General features: G+C 42.3%; 1 protein-coding gene across 1 annotated transcript in view; it reads left to right on the forward strand.

The window, feature by feature from the left end:
• Window positions 1-24,162, forward strand: part of PPM1H (protein phosphatase, Mg2+/Mn2+ dependent 1H) — a 228,018-nt gene that overhangs the window by 159,589 nt on the left and 44,267 nt on the right. Inside the window, exons 6-8 of the mRNA XM_075013741.1 lie at window positions 4,052-4,170; window positions 19,062-19,125; window positions 23,873-23,980. Coding sequence (XP_074869842.1) covers window positions 4,052-4,170; window positions 19,062-19,125; window positions 23,873-23,980 — 291 coding nt within the window. The remainder of the gene's footprint in view (window positions 1-4,051; window positions 4,171-19,061; window positions 19,126-23,872; window positions 23,981-24,162) is intronic.

The raw sequence follows: 24,162 nt of genomic DNA on the forward strand, positions 1-24,162 counted from the left end.
CCCCTCCCCATCCCCAGGGAGACCCTAGGATCCGCTCCCCCCATCCCCAGGGATGGGGCATGGTGCTGTCCTGCTGGGGGGCAGGGGCTGATGCAGTCTTCTGAGGGACATGCCACTGCTGTCCTTGGGGCCATGGTTATCTGGGTGTGTGGAGGGCCCTGGTCATGTCTCTTGTCCCTGCCCCTTAACCCCGGGGGTGTGTACCGGGGGGTACGTACCTGACGGTCCTCTCCCACGGTCAGGGGACACCCACTGGGCGGACGCCCTTCTGGAGCTCCGGGACGGGAGGGCGATGCAGAGTCCCCCGTTGCTGGAGGAGTCCCCCTCCTCCTCCTCCTCCGGCATCCCAGGGGTGGGCTTCTGGGGGGGGCCCTGGGGTGCAGGGCTTGCCTCCGGGGCAGACTCCATCTCTGGGGCCTGCTGGGGCTCGTCGGCCGAGGTGTCAAGAGTGGCCAGGAGGGAGGAGGTGTTCCGGGGGCCCAGGATGGCCCTGAGCTCCCTGTAAAAGGTGCAAGTGGCGGAGGTGGCCCGAGATCGGCTGGCCGCATCCCGGGCCCGGGCGTAACCCTGCTGCAGCTCCTTAACCTTACTCCTGACATGGTCAGGAGTGCGGGCAGGGTGACCCCGGGCAGCCAGGCCCTCGGCCACCCGAGCTAACACATCCGCGTTCCGCCTCTTGCTCCCCATTACCTGGAGCACCTCCTCCTGGCCCCAGAGCCCCAGCAGGTCCCGGATATTGGCTTCCGTCCAGGAGGGGCCCCATTGCCTCTTCCCCGGTTGGCTGCCAGCCTGGGAGCCCAGGCTCCCCTTGAGGGGGGGTGCCCTGGGGGCGCTTGGGCTGGCTGGCTGCCATCGCTGCAGGGGGTGTTGGGCTGCGGTTGCTGAGGGCGTGCAGGCTGACCGCGTGGCAGTGCTGCCACCTGCACACGCTCTCAACTTCCTGCACAGGAACACAGGGGGCGGGGAGCTTTAAGGGGCTGCTGCACGCGGCGACCATAGAGCTCAGGGGATGGAGAGAGCATCTCTCAATGCCTCAGCTGATGTCCGCCATAGCGGACCCCGCTCTTTCGATGTTGCGGGACACGGATCGTCTACACGTGCCCTACTTCGACATTCAATGTGGAAGTAGGGCACTATTCCCATCACCTGTTGGGGACAGCGACTTCGACGTCTCACCGCCTTACATCGATTTGAACTTCGAAATAGCGCTCGCCACGTGTAGACATGGTGGGCGCTATTTCAAAGTTGGCATGGCTACTTTGAAGTAGCCGGCTCGTGTAGACGCGGCTATTGTGTGGGTTACATTTAGACTATTTTAGGGGAACGTTGGAGATTACAGTTATCCAATATAGTAATATCGTCCTGTGCTGAGAAGGGATTTGATGGAGCTCTTGTTCCCAGAAGAGAGTGAAAGGTTCCCATCCAACTTATAAGCTTGAAAGTTGGGCCTTGAAAGTAGACTGCAATCTAGTCAGCCACTCAGAACAACATCTGCCTTGACTCCATTTCTGTGAAGCAGGAAATCTTCACTCAGAAGATGCTCTGGATCAAAGAATGAAAGCAGTTGATTTTCTTTTAGACTAAATTTGTGATGTGTTAAGCCTGATCCAGCTCCCACTAAATTCAGCAAGTTTACCCCTTAAATGGAGGGAATATTTTATTGTGACCTATTTGTATGAGAGGAGTTGTAAAAATCAGTGAAGGTTTCATGCGCTCCCAACTAGTCACTTCTCATGAGCACTAAATCTATGACATGCCCCGAAACGAATGCCAACTCACGTGGTCTTCCCTGACTGCAGCTGCTCCTGAAGATAAAGCAGATTTTGTTCCCTCAACTGGCTGAACAAAGAGGAAGAGGTCATTTTAGAAGGCTGAAGGAAATGCAACTTTTGGCCCGTTGATCCCTAGCAATGTTCCCTCTAATCTTTTCCATCCGTGCGTGGATTTTTTTCACCAATGTGCAGCATAGTTTTTTAGGAGCACTCAGGCATGTGAGAATGTGCCTCACCATGAGAAACAACAAACGTAGTTCTGGGCACTCTGCTAATCAGCTGGGCAACATCTGAATCTCTCCTGAGCGGCCACACAAGGGCACAGCTCACAGGGAATGCTTTCCCTGGCTAATTTGGCTCAGTTTCTCTCAGGCGGAAGCTCACTGTCAATAGATGCAAAAACCCAACCATATGTAAATGATCCTTAAATGTTTCTTTCCTTTGTCCTTTTGCTGCTACTGATGGTTATGGTAGAATGTGGAGAGGAAACACAGCTATTGATATTGGTGGTCTTGGATCCAGAGTTAATGGATTATTTTTCACCTGAGGGGATTAGGTCAGAAATGAAAACGAGTGGTTTAGTGTAACATTGGTCCTCATCACAGAATCCCCATCCCTTTAGTAACATTAGCAAGAAGCCTTTGGTCGAGAGACCTGGGATCTCAGTAGCTGGAATGCAGCAGATCAAAACTGAGGCATGTTTTGTGCAAATGATGTCTGATTTCTGCATAAAAAGGTGCTTTGTTTTGTTTTGTTTTGTTTGTTTGTTTAACATTGAACACCTGAAAGCTAAACCCCAAAATAGTTTGGCTGAAAAGAGAAGTATTTTGATTCTGAAATGCCACCAGAGTGCCTCATGAAAATAATTTTGGTGCTTCATGCACCTGTTCTTTTCTATGGACTGGTCTCATTAGATTAATCTCCCATGATGCACTGCCTTCCGTCATCAAGAACTGAGACTATGATGCATCAGGTGGGAAGTAGTAGTTTGAACAGGGAGCCTGGCACACAGTGGCGCATGGTAATATGAAGCATCCAGACTACATCTTTCATGAAGCAGGACTGAAATATTGCGGTTGTTGGCTCAAAACAAAGGGAGGGGGAGAGGAACGGTGAGAGTGGAGGTGGATTCCATTTTCTGGCCAGCTCTGGTAAATGGGCTTACACAAGCTGTCATTGGATCTGTCCAGCATGACAGATTATTCACTTCCCTGAGGTCCAGATATACGTGTGATAACAGAAAATATTGTATAACCCAGGGATTATTTGATATCAGCAATTTGTCAGGAACTGGTACAAGTTTTAGCATGAGAAATGGGTCAGAACGGTCTTGTGTTGCTTCTGAGAAGGAAAGTAATTAATAAAAATGGAAATGGGCCGGCTGAATGAAAACTTACAGGTACCAGTGTATGTTGGTAACACTAGGTTCTGCAGATGTAAAATGGGATGGGAATTAAGGCTATGATTATTTCATGCAGATCTCAGATTCCATCGTTTTCCAAAACAACAAGAAGTCCTGTGGCACCTTTCAGGCTAACAGGTATTTTGGCGCATCAGCTCTTTGGGCGAAGACCCGCTTCATCAGATGCATGAGATGAAACAGGTCTGTGCCCACAAAAGCTTATGCTCCAAAATATATCTGTTAGCCTGAAAGGTGCCACAGGACTTCTTGTTGTTTTTGAAGATACAGACTAACTCGGCTGCCTCTCTGGTACTTGTTATCATTTTCCAGAATCGCTGTGACAACTTCTGGGGCTGGGCGGGAGCAGCTGTCTGTCCTAAGGCTGCTGGAGCAGTGCATGCCAGAATAGCTGATGGGCAGTCAGCCCCAGGCCTACCAGAGTAGCGGCTGGGTTTGGGTGAGCCCCTGCCACAGGAGCAGCAGTTTATTGCCCATGACCTGTCTGTGACTTTATAATAAATACCCATGACAGAATCTTAGCCTTGATGATAATGCTTATCCACCTTATCAAACTGCCTTGAGTTAAATGGCTGAATACTGCTATAGAAGTGCTAAGTGTTAGTATTTGTTAGGTGGAGGGGAAATAAGACTTGGGGGAGATATCACTCCAGATTAGTGTAAAAGCTAATCAGATACTTCCCTAATTACCAATTAGTCTGTCACATTTTTATTCCTGTGCATGAATACTGTTTGCTAGGATAGTTAATCATGGCCTCTTTTAAGCAGTAAAATACAAGTGTGGGGGAAGGCTATCTTGTAAAACAGAAATTAATTTTTTGTATGATCCAAGTATGGTTTCTGTTTTTTTGCCCCCTAGGCTTTCATGCAGCCCCACTTGCTGGGAAATGAGTTCACACATTTAGAGTTTCCAAGGAGGGTGCAACGTAAAGAAGTTGGGAAGAGAATGCTCTACAGGGACTTTAACATGACTGGCTGGTAAGAACATGGTATTTCTGAGCACTGAAATGGAGAAAAATGCATGTGTTGTTGATTAGCATAAATCTAAAAATATATATACACACACGGAGATACACATTTCATAGAGCTGGAAGGGACCTCAGGCTGCTGTCAGGTCCAGTCCTCTGCCTGCTTGGCAGGATCAAGTACCATCCCTTTTTTGGGGTAAATTAATCTATTTGCCCCAATCCCTAAATAGCCCCCTCAAGGACTGAACTCACAAGCTGGGGTTTCTCAGGCCAATGGTCAAACCACTGGACTATCCCTCTTCCCAGTCTAGCACTATCAAAACCCACGGGAGAGTGGGTGTGAACTGCAAGAGGGGCTCACCCACTGTGAAACTTTTCATTCTTTTTAGAAATCAGAATTTTAAATAAATCAGAGATTATTGTCTAGAGTTATGAGGTTAGCTCAGTCTTGGAGTGAGAATGATAGTGAGGCAAGATACTGAAAGGACATGACATATGACTCTTTCATGTGTTTTGAAATCATTGTTTTATAAATGTTGTAATATCTGGTTTAACATGAATTCATTTTCTTTAATAATGTGCTTGAATAACTCTTTAATATGCCACTGAGGTACTTGTAGGATAGACATCCCTTGACTTCCAAAAGGACTTGCACACGGTGTGTCTCAGGAAGCTACTGAAAAAAGAAAGTAGGCATTATGAGAGGGGCAACATATTAAAAACTGGATAGGCAAAGGGAAACAGAGGATGAATAAATGGTCAAATTTCCTTTTGCAGCAAATGGTTAACAGCAGAATGACTCAAGATTCTGTAATAGTTATTGTGTTATTGAATATATTTATCGATCCTCTGGAAACGGGAATGAGCAGTGAGGTAGAGAGATTTGCAGGTAAGTCAATTAAGTTAGTCAGGAGCAGAGTAATGGGAAGGACTTCAGAGACCTAAGCAAACTGGATGAATGGGCAACACAATGGCAAATGAATTTGTGTTGATAAATGCAAAGTAATCCATCTGGGAGGGAAAAATTTCAACTACACAAACACCTTATATAGGGTTCTAAATTAACTGTATCAACACAGGTAAAATCTGGGCATCATTTTGAATTCCTCAGTGGAGCTGTGCATCAAAAAGATAAATAAGATGTCAGGATGAATAAGGAATGGATGGTGAATAATAGAGAATATTATGACATTATATAAATCAATTATATTACTAATTTCAGTGTGCTGTGCAGCACCTGGCTGAAAGAGAACATTTTGCAAAAGTAGAGGTGTTTTTAAGGAAGGGCAACAAGAATGATCAAAGGCCTTAACAAAAAAAAACAAAACCTGAGGCTATTGGCAGGAAATGATATTTTTAAAAGGGAGGTGAATAAAAGAAACATGATAAAAATATCAAGTAATGAATGGTCTGGCAAAGTTACGTCAGGAGCTTCCATTCCCTTCTCCTGTAACTTTAGGAGTAACTACCAAGGACTGATTGTGAGGTTTCCTGTGTCTTCCTCTGAAGCATCTGGCATGGGCCCCTGTTGGAAATAGGAATTACCACATTGAATCAGACACACATTCCATCTAGTCCAAAATCCTGTATTCGCATTAATGCTGGTGTGTAAATTGTGAACTCTCATACTCATTTTTAGGTGGTCTTTATCTAAGTCCAGAGTTGAATTTTTAGTCATGCTTTAACATGTATTAACATGGTTACACATATCAACATACACAGCGTGCTAGGTTAGGATTGAATGGTGCTAGCAACAAACATTGGCATAGTGTTTGCACTATAGTTTACAGTCCTGTTAGTTAACATGCGTTAAGCCATAACTACAGATTCACCTGTAAGTATGCCTGGGGTAAAATGAAAGATGAAGAACAAAGGCATGGTCCAAGCTGCAAAAATGCAAGTGGCAGATGATACTACATCTCCCGTCTAGCCCCTGTATTTAATGTGGGCCAAGAAGTGTCAGGAGGAGCACCTTTGTACTGGATTCATTGGTCCAGAGTGAGTATCTTGTAGCCATTATCTCAGACTAAGTCCGGGGCTGGCATATCTGCAGTCTCCCTTGTTTTTCTAAAAACAATCAAATGGTGAAGGGATAGCTGATAAGGATGGCCATTACAGGTTTAAATGTGCTTGGTCAAGGAAGTTGTTCTTCCCATTACCTATCTGTTCTTGTAATAATCTTCTAGGCAGGAGTCTTCGGTTTAGCTCATAAAACAGGACTCTGAGTTCCACATCTTGGAATGGCTAAAAACATGGTGGTTGGTAGATTTTTAACATGTCTACAGGCTCAGTGGTTCTTACTCGTTGTGGTGATTTCTCTCCTCAGGTTGCTTGCTTCTCCCTTTTCTTCCTTGAGTTAGAGTAGCTATTATTGAGTTAAAAACAACATCTATTTCCTTACCTTTTCCAAAAGCTTCTCTATTGTAGAGGCTGACATATCAAGCCTCAGCGAATTCAAGACCTCTCCGTGCCAAATTTGAAAAGAAAGAGAGGCATGAGGTGGGGAGGGATGTGTGGAATTCATTGTCAAGATCTTTAAGCAGTGAATCTTCTGCAAAAGTAGATGTGTGGGTGGTTTTAAGAAAGAGAGAAATGCTCATTCTCACACTTAATTATTGAATGCAAAGGGAACTTAAAAATTCCAGTGGTGTAAAACATTGCCTCCAGGGTTTCCTTTGAAAGAGAAATTGTGCTTTGTTGTAAAATTCAGGGCATTTTCCCTGTGTTTTCTATTAGAAGCTATGTGATTATTATTTTTTTCCCCTTCTGCTGTGGTCTGGAGCTTTTCAGAGGTTCAGCAATAGATTGGCTTGGCCAGCTTGTTTGGATTACAGGAGGTTATTGTCTTTGGGACTGTCATAATGCAGATGGGCTTCTTTCCTTCTTTTTTCCCCGTGAAGTTTCCATGAAGTTTCCACATTGGCTTTGTTTCAGCAGCTCACAGTGGTAACAGAGCTGCCAAGCTTCACGGAGTTAAGCCAGTCATGGATCCAACACTGTGCACTGCCTCATGCTAGTCTACGGCTGCTTGTAACTGCTTTGAGACCACCCTTTCCTTTCTCTCCCATTTCCTCCCCCATCCCCAATCCAGCCTTGTCTCCTTTCTCTATATGATGTGTTCATATTTATGCCAAAAATTCAGTGATAGCCTTTAGCTATGATCTTAATGCAAGTCAGCCATCACAGAGTATATACTGTGGCTGGCATTGTAGCTTAAGAGCTCTGTCTCCTGCTGAATAAGCCTCTGAGCTATCTCAAGCTGCAATTTTCTGGCAGATGTCTGTATTACTAAGTTGAAAGAACAGTTTCTCACTGCATGTGTGGTACTGGGTTCCCAGGCCCATGGCTAGAAGTTGAGCCTTATCATGCAGAGGGCATGTTGAGCATCTTCCCACATCTCCTGCTGGCCTGTCCACGAGATAGCAGATACACCAGCTATGCTGCTTTACCAGTGCCCAAAAATCTAGCACTGCCAACATTTCATTTCACAGCAGCTTGTGAGATTTCACAACTGATTTCCAGTCTGCACAGGAGCAAAACCCAAACCTTTGGAACAGTTTCACAAAAACAAAATAGTGTAGAAATGGCTGTTTTGAGACGGAAACCTAAGCGTTTTGAGTCAGGAAGGTTTTCATGTTGGAAGTGACAAAAACTTTGGATGAAAATCGTTCCTGGGGGGAAACGTAATCAAACCCAGTATGTCTCGTCAAAATAGTTTGGCTTTGTCAAAATTAATTGTACTGAAAATGTTCCAACCAGCTGTAGTCCTGACATCATGGAAAGGATTAAAGCTAGGCGTAAAGCAAATAGAAGTCATAAGCAGCAACCCAGCATTCTGTGTACCTAATGATATAGCTGTTCCCAGATCTGCATTGTCTGTGAGATTTTGCAGTTGTATACAATCAGCTGCCAATAATCATCACGTTTTGGGGTGAGAGCCCTGTGTGTGACTTACTCTGAATCAAAAAGGCTGGTATTCTAGGACTAGTGCAAAAACCAAAAGCTATTTTACTCTAGAGTCAATATTGTCCATCTCCTGGAATGCTGCCAACCTATTTAGTGCTGGTTCTTGTTCCTTTTTAACAGGGAAGGCCTCCGATCATCTGATAAAGAGTGTTAAAGTGAAGGGTGCTTTTTGATTTTGTTTGGAATGGCTGACCTACCTTTGCTTTTATTGTGCATTGGCATCTGTGGCTCTCACCGCAGCTCTCAAAAATAAAATCTTGTGAAGTGACTGTGTGGGGTTCTAGGTCCCCGTTACAGAGCCAGTTGGGCATGGCTTGCTTGGGAATGTGCAAGTTGATTTGAACAAATATGGTCAAGATGGATGCTGGCCTTTTCTTTATTGTGCTGTTTGGTGTCCTCTCATGCCACGTTCAGGTAGCCTGACCTGAGAAGTGGATAAGCAGATTGAGAAATGCCAAAGTGCTTTATGAAGCCAACACCAGCGCTTCAAACACCTTCCCCCTCCCCAGTTTAATATAAATTGATTTATTGAATCAAGCACAGAAACCTTGTTACAGAAACCTCAGGCTTTATCCTCTAGAGAACCACCTAATAAAACAGCCCCTACTGACACTCCTCATTAGCTTTCCCTTGGATCCCAGGGCAGTATTTAAAGTGGCAGTGTCCCTCTTTTAGGCCTGAATTTATCTTCTGCTTAATGCCTGTGGGTCTAATTAACTTAACATTATTAGTCTTATTCATATAAGCTGCCTTTCCTAACAGCTTGACTCCAAGTTGTAAAGAGTAATTGGAAGTCTGCAAACCCTGCAACTTCACCCTCTTGATTACGCCTTTTAGGCAAATTCACATAACTTACCGTTAAAAGTTCATATTTTTGTAAGTATTTTATGGGCTCTTTTTGTCTAGTAGAACACGCTGTGCGTCCGCTGTTGAAATTTTGACTCTGTTGTTGTGCTTAGATCTCAGTCTCATATCCTTTGTAGAACTGCCAAGGAGAGATCAAATTTTAATTTCATAATTACCTCACAAGAAAGCAGTCTTTTCCTGGTTGTGCCTGGGATTAATTTCCTCCCAGCGATTTACATTTTCATAATTTAATAATTATAACCACCTTGCCCACCTTAGGCCTTTCTAAAGAAAAGCGGGATAGGAGATCATTTTTGCAGCAGGAATTGTAATCCAGAGCTACTAGAAAACAGCAAGTGGAAGGAAATAGCAAAGTGAATTAGCCATTTGCAAAGCTCCTGTAATGGGAGCAGGGCTGGAGAATGGTTCTTTCATGTGCACGGATGAGGTAGCTGATTGGCTGGTTGTCTGGAGCACAGCTTTATAATGATAAATGGTTGTTTGCAATGTGCATGTTCTGCATCTTTTCGAGATTTGCAGCTCTAGCTGCAAGAACAGCGGGAGATGAGACCTGACCTGCTGTGTACAGCACATCTCTTGACAGTGATGAATGATTCTGCTTTCCCCAAGTGCACACATGCGGCAGGAACTGAGCCAGTGTCTTTGAGGCAGGATAAAACAAAGACAAAACAGAAAATTGATAGTCACTGTAGCACAGAAAGGCAAAAAGTAAAGCCATGAGATGCCATAGCAATTCCCCACAGTTTGAGATGCAGACTTCTCTCTGCTGGGTTCTCCATACAAATGGATTTTACCTCCTCAAATATATGTTAGTATGAAAATCTTTTCTTTGGTTTGGGTGGCTTATTTGTGCCATCTTCCCCTCCCCTGTAATCACCACTACATCATGCTGGCTTCTGAATCCATTTTGTTCTTTTTTCGTCCATCCATGTTAGGTTTTTAGTTTACCATGTACACACACATTCAACTGCATGGCCTGAAGGTAGCTAGTGAGGAAACTGAGGCATCAGGCGATATTTTGAAAGGCCGGTTAAAGTCAAAAACCTGTAACCATACATATGGCCTTTCCACGCCAAAGCCCTTATCCAGAAAAAGCAAATAAGCATGTGCTTAAATTGAAGCACATATTGAAATACTTTTCTAGATCAGGATTTGAGTTTCCTGATTTTTCAAAGACGTGTCCCTTAACTATGCCAGACTATCATTTCTCTCATTTGAAAGCATGGGAATAAGTGGCTAATTGTTCTGGTTCAGTGACCATAATCAAATATACTGTACAGAGGACCAGTTCCTGGAGACTAGTGATTTGAATACCATTTATTGGAAAAAAAATCACTGCAACTTTTATTACCCCCCTATCTGGAGGCAGGTAAACAAGGAATCATTTTTTATCCTTGTGTATATGGTGCTCGAGGATTAAAATCCCACTTTGTATCTATATATGCTGGGAACATTCATTAGAAACAAGTAGCGCAGGAGTACTGAGAACTGATTGTTCTCAAATCTGCCTGGCTTTGTGTCTCAAACCCGTCTTGAATGGATGCCCCAGCCTTTTATCACTGCAGACGGAACCTGTCTGGAACTGCCATCCTTTCTTTTTGCTTAACGCAAGTGGCTCATGAAGTTGTGTGTCAAGCTATATCCCCTTGAAATCGTGTCACGTGCCATTAGCTGTTTTCATTAGATGATTTTTTCAGGTTTGTACTGGATGTGTCATTGGAGGGACTTGCATTGGGCTATGGCAACTTGCAGTCAATCTCAGTAAAAATGAAAAGAATGGAATGGCCTTGAAATCTCCCTTACTCTCTCATACCGAGAGTTGAGCCTTCTGGAGTAGAGCTGGGACAGGTTAGTAGAACTGTGAGGAACAGTTGGCGTTATTAGAGCCAGTCTGTTCATGCACTAGGATGTCAATACAACACCTTTTTTGAGTAACAAATGAACTCAATTTTCTTCTCTAATTAGTATAGTGAAACAAAGTTGATTTAAAGTGCCACATCATTTTTCAAATTTTAAAAGCCATCTTAAAAATTACATGTATAGAAAACTAACAGAGGAGAAAAAATTCTGTCAATTTAATCCATGTTTAGGCATTGACAGATGGGATTTTCCACCCCAAATTCAGCACCAAACACTGCCCACTGAGGTCAGTAAGATTTATTGGGCAGGCAGGATTTTTGAAAATGAGGCAGGTGTTTTTAAGTATGAACTTTGGCTCTGAACTGTAGATTCCTGTTTTTCAAAAGCTGGATCATTGTGCCTAAAAGAGAAGACATGGACATTCTTCAGCTTTTAAAGGATTTTAACTGTTTAAAGAGAGCTTGCTGGTGCTGGCTACCATTATTGATGCGGGGAAGTTTGTTTCATGGATTCCCCTGTGCAGAACATTTAGCTGTGTCTTCCTAGTTTTCTGCAGAGTGCATAGACCAAATTACACTTAACCTATGAGTAACATCATCTAGATCCTGATTGCTTGTAGACCAGATGTTTTAGTTTTGACAATTTTGGCTCCTGACACAGTTTAACCCAGTATTCCCAAATGCGTGTGAGGTTTTTTGTGTGCTGTGTGTATGCTGAGCCTTTACTAAGTATTTCTGGACTGACACAGTCTTTCACAATTACTTTTAAAACATGGAAATAAAAAGAAACCAGGTTAAAAAATATATAGCTAAATCCATCTGAGTGCATGCTCGCTTTCCCTCATCTTTTTTTCCTCTTAAACCTAGTTTCATGTGATGGAGGCATTGACCATATTAAAGAAGTGCTCAGAGCAGTAAGCAATATTACAACATTGCCTTTACTACTCTTTTTGTCATGCTCTGGTGGCCATTGTTCTGTCAGAGACATTGGACAGGGAAATGAGAAAACTGAAGGGCTCTGTTATACATTTCATATCTCATACAGAACTGTGTATAGAGCTTGCTTCTAACATACCAGATCCTTTAATGCTCTGCTCGTTTGGTAAGGTAAATATTGTGGCCCCTGAGAAGTATAATGCAGTTCATCATGACCAGCATCTGAAGAAGTGAGTTAACTCACGAAAGCTCATGCTCTAAACTTTTCTGTTAGTCTATAAGGTGCCACAGGACCCTTCGTTGCTCTACAGATCCAGACTAACACGGCTACCCCTCTGATACTTCATCATTCTATTGCATTTCGCCTTGTAAGTGGTACATTCTTACCATTTACAATATTGACACCATCATGCTGTCTTTGTGGTTGAGTACATATTACTCTGTCATTTGTCTCTGTTTGCTAATTACATGTGCCAAACAGTTGTTAATTTGTCCATTTTGGCTGTCCATTAGTTGCAGTGACTGGCTGTGGGTTGGTTTCTCATCGTTGAATCACCATTGTTTTGTTTGCATCTGCCATCTGTAGAGTTTGTTGTGTGTGTCTGTTCTTTCTGAAGAACAAAACATAGATGTCAGCAGTTTCTGCTGAACTTTCTGCTGTCACTTTCAATCACATAAGAGCTGGGTGCTGAATGCTTTCTCTGTATAACAGTTTCAGTTGTCCATCCGTTTTCTCCATTCAATTTGACAGGAACACAGTCACCAAGTTCTGCACCTTGCAGCTCTCTGAGTGACATCTGTTGAAAAAGTGTACATAAGTTCTCTGGGCCTTTTAATCCAGTTTGGCTACTGTCTTCAAAGTGGCCAATAGATTCTTTTTCAAAGTTGGGACTGTAGTTCTGAGTTGTCTTCCCATCCAGAGTTGTGCTGAATTGTATCCTGTAGTTGCTGTGTTGATCTGTAACTGAGGAGCAAAACAAAGTAGCAGAAATGTAGCACTTTAAAGACTAACAATGATTTATTGAGTGATGAGCTTTCCTGGGACAGACCCACTTCATCAGATCAATTTCATTTCCAGTACAGACTGACATTTATAAGTACAGAGGACCAGAAAAGTTGCAATAAAAACTGACAAATCACACAGGATTGAAGGAAGAGGGTGAAAGGTGGGGGGATGTTAATTGTCTCTGTACTTATAAATGTCAGTCTGTATTGGAAATGAAATTGATCTGATGAAGTGAGTCTGTCCCTGAAAAGCTCATCACCGAATAAATCATTGTGTTAGTCTTTAAAGTGCTACATTTCTGCTGCCTTGTTTTGTTGGAGTACAGACTAACATGGCTACCTCTCTGTTACTATTCAGAGGAGCAAGTAATAGAGTATCCTGCTTAAGTCTTTTATGGGGGTCTGTACAGCTCTCATCCTTGTCCATTTGCTTATGGCTAATGTGGGCTGCTAACAATATGATCAATGTCCTGTTTTGTTTGGAATGACTTAAACTCCACTACAGTGAATTATGGTCCATTGTTCATCCTTAGTTATTCTGGAATTCTAATATGAGCAAAAGGACACTTTAATGTCTCCATAGCATGATGATACACTGGCCGTGTCTACACTAGCCAAAAACTTCTAAATGGCCATGCAAATGGCCATTTCGAAGTTTACTAATGAAGCTCTGAAATACATATTCAGCGCCTCATTAGCATGCGGGCAGCCGCAGCACTTTGAAATTGACATGACTCGCCGCCGCGCAGCTCGTCCAGATGGGGCTCCTTTTCGAAAGGACCCCGCCTACTTCAAAGTCCCCTTATTCCCATCTGCTTATAGGAATAAGGGGACTTCGAAGTAGGCGAGGTCCTTTCGAAAATGAGCCCGTCTGGATGAGCTGCGCGGCGGCGAGCCATGTCAATTTCGAAGTGCCGAGGCTGCCCGCATGCTAATGAAGCGCTGAATATGTATTTCAGCGCTTCATTAGTAAACTTCGAAATGGCCATTTAGAAGTTTTTGGCTAGTGTAGACATAGCCACTATGTCTTTCAAGTAAACTATTACTGTATTTCTTGGAAAATATTCCACTATGACCAGGGAAAAATGTTCTGTGAATTTGCATAAATCTTCAACTAGTTTCTTCCAAGGTCTGTCTGGTAGACATGTTTCAATATTGCCTCAATGTTTTGTACTGGATCTCCATTTAAAAAATCCAGTGTCATCAAAGCCTCTGTCCGGTTTCTTCGACCTTTCTCCACCGCCTATTGTGTTTGCTCTGCTGTGGTAGAGAAGGCTTCTGGCCTTTGGCCCTTTGATCACCTGATTTCTGAAAAGGTTTATTTTGTCTTTGTAATTTGTTTCTGTGGTGAACTGGCCCGTGCAGTGCAGAATATCCCAGGGGGTACTGAGAGGTGTGTCTGGTGACTTCTTCAGTTCAGGAAGTGCTTGAAGGTAATTACAAGTCAATTCTGAGATGATATGACATCAGCTCCTGAGTCAGTTTTAAAGTCAGAAGTGTTGACGTGAGTATTCGGTTTAAGTGATAGATCCCAGAAACAATAGCTCTTAATTATCTATAACGTAAGACTGCTCTGGTGAGGCAAACAGCTGCAAAATATCTATATTTCATGTATACATTATACCATGTGCCTCTGGCTGCACATGCATCATCTCTGGCAATATTTCCCATACCTTGTGCATGTAGGGAAGTGTTCTGTCCTTGCCGTAGGGGTATTATGATTACTTTTAACACTTAGGTGTCTTTTTACATGTTCTAAGCAAGTTTCAATGTGTTTAATTTTGTCAGGTTTCTCTAGGTTTTGCTCTTTCACTGGTTCAGAATGTTTTGTTGTTTGAACAACTGTAGCTAGGGTTGAATTTGTCTTCAGTTGGAGCTTGTGGGAAGGGTTTTTAGTAAATAACCCAATAACCAGCTGTTCTTTGATATTTTTGTTTTCCATTCCTAAAATCCGTTTTCTGCCAATCCATGTAGAACTATTATAAAACGTTCAGCATTTTCTCCCGATTCCTCACTGCTCCAGTGAAAGCAAGCTGTTTTATAAACCACATTTCTGAATATGAAGTATGTATCAGCATAGCCTTAGCCCTTTTGTAGACACCTTTACTGAAGACCGTCACAAAGTCAAAGGATTTAAAGATACGCTTTCTTCCCCATAACATACACTAAACAAGCTGAAATTCTCTGGAGCATTGGAGATGGGCATGTTGATGAGATCCCACAACCTTCATTCCGTAAGGGCCAAGTCCATAGGTGCTTTGGGGCTAAAGTCCCTACGGGGGGGGTGGGGGAGTGTGTGCTCAGCATCTACCAGCCACCATCAGCTGTTGAAGAGTCCCTGCCTATCAGTTCTTGGTGGCAGGAGGAGGAAGAGCGAGGGTGAGACCCTGGAGTGGGGAGAGAGGCAGGCAAGGGTGGGACTTAGTGGGAAAGGGCAGGGGGGGACTTTGTGATAAATGGAGCATGAAAATGAAAGTCTCTAGCCTTTATTTTCCTTCTTTCTGAAATCAGTGTTGCTTTGTTCCGTCTGCTTCTGTTCTTAGTCTACTCCTGACACCATGTCATTTACTTCTATGCCAAATGTGAACTGGCTGCAGAGCTTGCTTTGGCACACTAGATATGCTCGTCATAAGATCCTTTTGATGTTCTGCCAGAGTAGGTAATGGCTCATTTAAATAAAGCCACCTAGTGGCTGAACACTATAATACAGCTTAGTATTTTGCTAAAAAGGAAGAGAAGCTAGCGAGAACGATGCAGGTGCTAAATGAGGAGGGGAAGCAGTACGGCCTGTTTATGAAGTTTGGTAAAACAAAAACAAATGGTATTTGGAAGGAAATAGGAAAAAAAAGATCAATGTAGATAGGATCTAACTAGAGACCATTCTTGGGTCCAACTGAGCTTTGTATAGATCGGTGCAATATCTCATCCATCTCTGCACAATCTTCTCCCTGTTCATGAGCACGTCTTTATTCTCATCTTTGATCACCACCTGCTTTGGTTGCCATTTCCTATTAATATTCCTAATCATTTTATACACCTTCCTGATCTTACATTCACTGTAATACCTCTCTATATCTTCACATTGCTTCTCTAGCCATTTCTCCTTATCCTTTCTGGCTGCTTTACTTACCTCATTGCATTTCACCCTATATTGCTAGTCTGCCATCTCAGAAACATCTCTTCTGATCTTCAGTGCTCCCTGCTCTTGTACCAACTTCAGTGTCTCCTGAGTAATCCACTTCTTATTGATCTTTTCTTCTGGAACAGTCTGCTCAATTTCTTCTTCTATCGCCGTGGCTATCCCAGTGGCTCTCTTATCTAGGTCTTTCTCTGTGGTAATATTCTTAATTTTCTCTTTGAGCGCTACTCTGTGTGCATTCCCTGTTTCTTCCGCACCTAGCCTTGCCACATCTCTCCTTTTCTTAAACTGTGTCTTACACTTTTGAGTTTTATCTTGATGCTTGCCATCACTAGACTGTGGTCCGAGTCTGTATCCACTCCTTGAAAAGTTCGGCACTGCTGTACTGATGTTATCCATCTTCTTCTTACCAACATGATATCTATCATGTTCTTGGACTTCCCATCATTCGATCACCATGTCCACTTCCTACAGTCCTTTCGTTGGAATCTCATGTTGCAGATCACCATCTTGTGCTCTGTAGCAAACTCTAGTAGTTTCTCACCTCGATCATTTCTTTCTCCATCTCCAAACCTTCCCATGACACTCTCTCCCAACGTTGGTTATCTGTTCCAACCTTCACTTTCCAATCTCCTCCATTTATCAGCACATCTTTCTTTGGTATCTCCTTCACCGTCTTTATCAAGTCTTCATAGAATAATCCAGTCTCTTCCTTGGTACTGTCCATTGTGGGTGTATGCACCTGAATGACTCAGATGTTGAATGGTTTCACTTTGAATCTTGCTGCCATCATTCTTGCACTCACCGGTTTGTATCCTAATAATGCTCCTCTAGCTCTTTTGCTAAAACGGAATCAGACTCCTGCTTTGTTTCGTTTCCTGACCAAATGACTTTGCAACCGCACATCTCTCCTTATGCCGTCTAGTGCATCTCTGCCAGTCCAAGTATATTGCATCGGTATCTCTCCATCTCCTTCCAAACCAGCTCTAATTTTCCAGTTGCCCAGAGTTCGGACGTTCCATGTTTCACTGGATAGAATATGTGTTAGTTGTAATTTTCTTCTGGTAGTCAACTTCTCGACCCAACCCCAATCGCTTGATTGGTATCGTGGATCTTGTTTACCCAGGCGACGTCCGAGCCCGCATCTTTTATCATTCAGCTGTAGTGGAATCGGATTTCATTCGTATTGTTGTTTCACGGTCAGCGCATCAACACTCATCTGACCAACCCTCCTCCTTCATCCAGGCTTGGGACTGGCATGGAGCTCATAGAGGCTTCATGGCAGAGTTACTAACTCCACGCCAATATACTGTATCATCTACACATTCTCTGTGGGATCTGCTGTCCATTATACTGAATACCAGGATCTTGACAGCAGAGCCAGTATTTCCCCAGTTCAAAGCTGTATTTTTCAGTCTGTAAGATGAATGCTCCTTTAACTACAGTATCTGGGCAGCAGCAGCTACACAGAACATAGATTTCACAAAAAAGTGGCTTTCATTATATGATAGTTTATCTGCTCCATTGTAATGTACAGGATAATAAAGCGTGATTTATTATTTTCACTCAAATATATTTGTCTAATTTCTACATATGGAAACAAAAAATGAAAAAGCTGTTTTTGACACCAGCTGACAATACAAGCCAAGGTAAAGACGAGTCTTTTTAATTACATGCCTGTGTCTTACTGCTTCTTGATTGTGACTTGACCGCAAGGTGATGCAGCACATGTAGTTAGTAATGCCTTGTATTGAGCCCAGCTCTGTGCAATATTTCAGTGTAGCAGGTGGGGTTGAATTAAATGGGTTTCGGTGTAGGAATTCAGTCTTAAACTTTAATTTCCCGGTTTCTGCTTGTTTGTGCCACAACCTTAATGTGGTTTAAATCTAATTGTGTTTGATTCCTGTGAGTTCAAACATCCAGTCCCTCTCCAGAGTTGAACCTTAGTGTTGAGGCTCTGGGTGAGACTGACAAGAGGGTCTGTTGCTGTGCATTCCTTTTTCACACTTGTCTATTCCAGTTTAGTGATAAATACTGATCTGTTCTCTCAGGTGATGTGTCTGCGGTAGCTCAGAGGGGGAAAGCAAGGGAAGAAAATAGCAAAGCTTAAAAGGAAAAAAAACTGTGTAAACCCAGACAGCACCCAGTTACATTGAACTGAGAACATATTCTACAATACAAAATGATTCTTAAGAGCGATAATGGTTCCATGTTCTGTGTTACTTTCTCACCAGGAAAATTGCTAACCTTTTAACCTCATCAGCCTTTAAAATCGGCTGTGTAAAATGTGGGTATGCACTTGTGCAATAAACACATTGAGGAGAGGAACTCAGTTGCTAGTCTTCTCTCTTAGCCACTGGGAAAGCTACTGGGGAAACAGAATTTCTGGCAACCTGGAATACCGCAGCCAAAGTCAAACGGGCTCTAAATATCTTCTCAATTTCTCCACAGTACGAAGCTTGCTTTGCTATAAACAGCTCCTGAAGGCAAGAGCCAGATCTGAAAACTATTTCACACTTCAGCCACCTGCAAACTCGGCTGTTGCTCATAGTTACAGATTATTAATGTGAATCCAGTCACCACTTTTTGTGATACCGTGTAATTATACAGCTGATGACCTGGCCAGCAATATGTCACACATCCCACCCACTTTGTTATTTAGGACATTGTTCCAGTTTACTTTTTTTCTGCTTAATAGAAACAAAGACAGCTTGAACAACGAAAACTCCTGCGGCACTTTGTAGACTAACAGATATTTTGGAGCATAAGCTTTCATGGGCAAAGACCCGCTTCATCAGATGCTTGCATGCATTCATGTTAGTCTGTAAGGTGCCACAGGACTTCTCGTTGTTTTTATGGACACAGACTAGCACAGCTACCCCTCTAAAGACAGCTTGGTCTTTTTAAATCCTTCAGGTTGTTTATAATAGCATTTCTTTTGGTCAAAAAGCACAGTTCTGTAAGAGAAAATCTGTACACAGAAAAAAAAAACAAATTGGCAGCTTGCTGCAAAGACAGAGTCTCTAGGAAAAATAATAAAAATATAAAATATACGCAGCTGCTTGTGTTAGGGCACTGGGTCACTAATTGAGTGCAAGCTTTAAAAAATGTTGTTTATCCCTCCCACAGGGCATACAAAAGCATTGAGGAGGACGACTTGAAGTTTCCCCTTATATATGGAGAAGGCAAGAAGGTAGACGCGTGAGCTTTCCTTGAAGCCAAGGGACAAAGAACTCTGTGCTGTTTACCACTCAGTGTAGCCTGTGGCAGTTCAATGTTTTCCACTCAGTATCTCTTTATTTTATCATTTTGACAGCTTGAAAGACTATTGTGTCTGACATGAATCAGTCTCTGTCTGCAGGGAGGGAGAAGTGCAGTGTATTAAGAGAGAGCTTTATAAAAATCTTGGTCATTTGTTGCTCAATTTACTTTTATTTTCTTGCATGCACACAGCTGGTAAGAGAATTTTCATTTGTTGCAAATAATTAAGCTATAGAGAGACAATCTTAAATTTTTGTTCCTGTGCAGATAGCTCTCATGGTTTGGTTGTAAAAAGCATTTTAAGTGAGGCTAGGTTGGGTGAAGAAGACAAATCTGTCCAGCTTGCTGAATAAAACAGCAGTTTTGTGTTTACCAGTGATATACAGTGTACTGAGATAAAGGGAGCTGTTGAAATCATGACCTAAAGGAAGGCACCCATGGGTGTGATCTTGGGGAAAGGTAACACTGTCTGAGTGATGTCCTCTCAGGCCATGTCTACATTACCCAGAAGAACAACCTACTCAGGGTCAATCTTCCAGAGTTTGATTTTGCACGCCTGGTAAAGATGTGTGAAATCAATCCATCAGGGTTGCCAGTTGACCCTGTGCTCTTTATTGCGAGGAGTAAGGGAGGATGACAGGAAAAAAACTCCCATCGACCTTCCTCAGTGAGGACATCCAGATAAATTGATTGCAGGTTAAAGCGATTTCAGCTACACAATTGCTTTAGCTAGAATTGCGTTATCTGCAATCGACTTATTAGCTTTGTGTTGACGTAGCCTCACACAGGGGTGAGCAAACTTTTTATGTCAAGCCCCACTTTTAGTCCCTGCAATTGGCAGGCTCCCCCAACCTGTCTAATGTAATCCAAACAGATGGAAATGTCAGTTATGTTCATATGCAAAAACCCCTTTCAGCCTATGTAAGAAAATAAGCGTGTAGAATATAAAAACTTTAGTAAGTGGTATAGAAATGTGAATACACTTACATAAAAGCACTCACATATTTCAATATTTTTAATGAGATGGATGAACCTGACACCCAGCAGCTGATCGTTCTGTGCCCCCCCTTACCATATATCGCACCCCCCCACTTTGCACTACCCTGCTCCAAGACTATTTTCACACGAGTCATGCATGTATCTTTCCAATCAACACTAACATTCCTTTTTTTAAAAGAGACAAATGATAATTTCATTCAAGTGCCACTATTATCAGCTGTATGAATATGAACAGCAAGATTGTTAGCTCTGATCCCAGCAAGCTTAGCTAGACACCGCAATAGAATGACTGACTATAAGGACACAGAAGTCTCAGTTTTTCTGGCATTAGTATGCTCACTGTGTTTCCAAACAGCAATTCCCCACTGTTTGTGTTCTTATTTGAATACAGAAATATGCAATCTTCAGATTTAATCTAGTTATGAAGGATTCAGTCCTGCTCTGGCTTATCTGCAGGTTTGATGGGATGGGTTCTTTGGCTAGCAAAGTGTTTGTGCAGCTGTTATTTTTGATTTATTTTGTCTTTGTTTTATGAAGGTAGCTTTTTAATGTATAAGCTCATTTGGAGTTGCTCGCTTGCTACCTGGCATCACTAGCATAAGCTGCCTGGCTCAGAGGTAGCCCCAGATTCCTGGTCCCCTGACTGGAAACCAATAGGAAGGTTGCTGGGAGAGGATGCTGGATTCATTGCCCTATGGGTTTGTCCACACTATCTCCTTTAGAAGTTGGGAGTAAAGGCACTTCAAAGTTGCACAGGGACTTCAAAGTGCCCACAGCTACACGGCTTGCTGGTACTTCGAAGTTATCAACTTCTAAGTTCGCACGGCAAAAATTAGCCTGAGGGGTTGCATATGCAGCACAGCACTTCATTGCTGTTCCTCAATCTGGCTCATTTACATGCTGCCTTCGAAGGAGGGGGCTAGTATAGACAAGCCCTAGGAGAGCACCTTGCTGCCTGCTCTGCGGCATAGCGTTAATTGAGCGAGGGATTTCTTGGGGGAACGGCTGATGGGGGGTGGGGGTGTGGAGAAGTGCACTTGGAGGTAGGTCAGGTATGTGAGGTAATTGGAGATCTTGTCTGTTCTGGTTTTTCAGTCAGAAGTCATTTTGAGAGAGGGTACTGGGGGTCAGGTGCTTCTTTAAAACAACTCCAGCTTAAAGAGAGGTCCCTGTTCATGTTGTTGTCACAGCAGCGATCTGAGTCGGCCTCATGGTTCTTTTCTAGCCAAAGGACACGGCAGCACTCCATTATGAAGAGACATCCTGCTGCCTTCATTATTAGATCCCCAGGGGTTTTTAGCTGTTTATTAGGCATAATTAAAATTAAACCTTAACATGCTAAACTGTATATTATTCAGGATCAGATTATTATTCAGAGAAACTGGCTAAAGATTTTGGTTTGCTTGTCGAGGAGTATTCTGCCTATTTTGAGTGTGCTAAAGTTTTTAAATACTTGCCTCCTTTTTGGTGCTTCTCTTATGTATGTTCTTGGTGCAAAAGCATTTTCATTGCAAGGAACACTAATAGTTTATTATACAACAGTTCCGTAGGCGGAGTCACGTTTTTTCCAGGCATGTGCGACATGCAGTCTAGCTGCTAACAAAAAAAGTAATTAATTTGTAGTTCTTAAAATGTAGAACCTTTTACTTGAGCTTTAAGGAAGCTGATCAGAGGTTCAATAGGATGCCCACATTCTATCATAAATTGAATCTCCCCAAGCGATCTAATTCTGGGACATATCCAGTCTATGTGCAACAGTGTTTCCCTTTACCTGCAACCCTTCCAAAAGAGCACTGTCCTAGTCATTATGCATCTTAACTGGGGACAAAAGCCATCTGTACGGTAATCATTTTAAAAATGATCTATGTCTTTATATCACTTACAGTATTACATGGTACAATTTGGTATGATTTAACATCAGTACGGAGGAAGAGATGTCTGAGTTGAATAATCTCAGCTCTTACCCATAGTGAATACTCACTTTGCTATGTCCTAGGGATAAATTCCTGATTATTAATTAAAATAGCTGAGGGAGAGGGCCTTGGTGACAGGAATTTAGAAAATTTGTCCAGAGCTGCTAAGGTGGCCTGGATAAATGACCACTTTTTGTTTTTGACAACTTAGGTTTCTTTTTAACTCAACAGTTACCCTTTGGGTTTCAGTCTTTGCTAGGATTTTACCCCATGATTGGATGGTCTGTTGTTAACCTAATTGAGCACATATTTTATTGGAGGTGCATAATATTAATAACAAACCAAATTAAGGAAAGCTAGTCCACATACATCTTTCAAAACCTAGAACTCAACCTGGTCTTATGTTTCTATATGAATTTTAATTGTGCATACTGACAAGTTTCTGATGTCATGTCAGTAATACCAACAGAAATGTACTGAAACAAAAATTATTGGGAGGACATTTATCTTTAGCAAGACTGCCCTACCTAGCCACGCTGTTTCTTATTTGTTCCATTCTTCCATGACTTTTCATTACTTAATTTCACATTGATAAGTCGCTTGCCTTAAAGTGATTTTCTCTATAGTATTTATTCCCATTTTAAAGGTTCTTTTGCTCATTTAAGTTTATGTAGATGTGACGACAAATTTTTGACCCCTTTAAAATGTTAGATTTATCATTTATTTGGAAGCGTGACACTTGTCCATATTCCAAAGTTCTGTAATTAACAAGACATCAGCATGCAAAGCTGTTATGTGTTCTAATCCAGAATAGGTTCATTTTCAAAGTAAACGGGGCACAACAGCCATCCTTCTTGTACCCTGCAAACAAAATAAGAGGGAGACACCCCTCAATATTTACGTTACTCCTACTTTTTTTTTTTAAAGTTGCCTACCACTCTTCACCTTCCCTTTTCCCAGGTGTCTGGGAGAGGTTGAATGTATGAAATGACAGTATTTTAAGGAAGAGCTGACAAAAATACTCAGCTGATTGAGTGTTCTTACAGAGTAGTATGCTGGGTGCTTCATAGCTTAATGTAATTTAGTACTTCTATTGCCAGTTGTACTTGGACACTTACAGTCTTCACAGAAGGATTAAGGCTCCATTGTCCCAGACCCTGCATAAACAACTGTCTCAAAGAGCTCACAAATCTAGGGTATAGCTATGTGCATAACATTAAACAAAAATTTGAAAATTGGAGAGGAGGACAAGGAAACGGTAGAGTTACATTAGGTGTTCTTTAAATTCTTGCAGACTTAAATTAATGAGTTTTGTTTCTGGTTGACATGACACTTCTATTTTACACACACACTCATTCATTCATTCATTCTCTTTCTGTGCTATATATACTTTTGAGGCAGCAAGAATTTGCAGCAGCCCCAAATCTAACGCATCACCTGTGGCCACAGGGGACATGAAATCTCTTTCAGAGATGTCCAGGGTGGGATTTAATTTAAAACAGTGGACAGGATTTTCCTTGGCCCTGCAGAAAGAGAAAAATTGAAGTCAGCTTGACCCTGGTGGATTAATAGTTAAAACTGCGAAAGTGAAAAGATTAGAGGTCACTGCCTTTAACTCCCAGTATAGGGAAGGTAACATTTAAAAACAGAGGCTGACTCGTCTGAAAGATATAGTTGTTATGAGGCAGGGTTAGTTTTTAATTCTCTATCACATTAACATTTTGTATGGAGGTGGCTTTGATCATAATGCTTTTCTCTTGTTTCCAGGCTCGTGTTATGGCAACTATTGGAGTAACTAGAGGACTTGGAGACCATGACCTGAAGGTGCATGACTCCAATATCTACATCAAACCTTTTCTGTCCTCATCTCCCGAGGTACAACATTCTTTTTTGTTATGATTTATAGGAGTGGAAGAAAATTAAAGTAAGCACACTTCGTTCATCCTGAATTACCCTCAGCTGTGGAAAGTGTCCAGAATCTTGCTTTGATCACTTCAATGTGGAATTCAAGAGTGGAAATAATGACAGGACTGATGCCATACCCTACATAGTAATGT

Source organism: Carettochelys insculpta, chromosome 1 (assembly GCF_033958435.1).
Source record: "Carettochelys insculpta isolate YL-2023 chromosome 1, ASM3395843v1, whole genome shotgun sequence".
In the NCBI taxonomy this organism is placed as follows: domain Eukaryota; kingdom Metazoa; phylum Chordata; order Testudines; family Carettochelyidae; genus Carettochelys; species Carettochelys insculpta.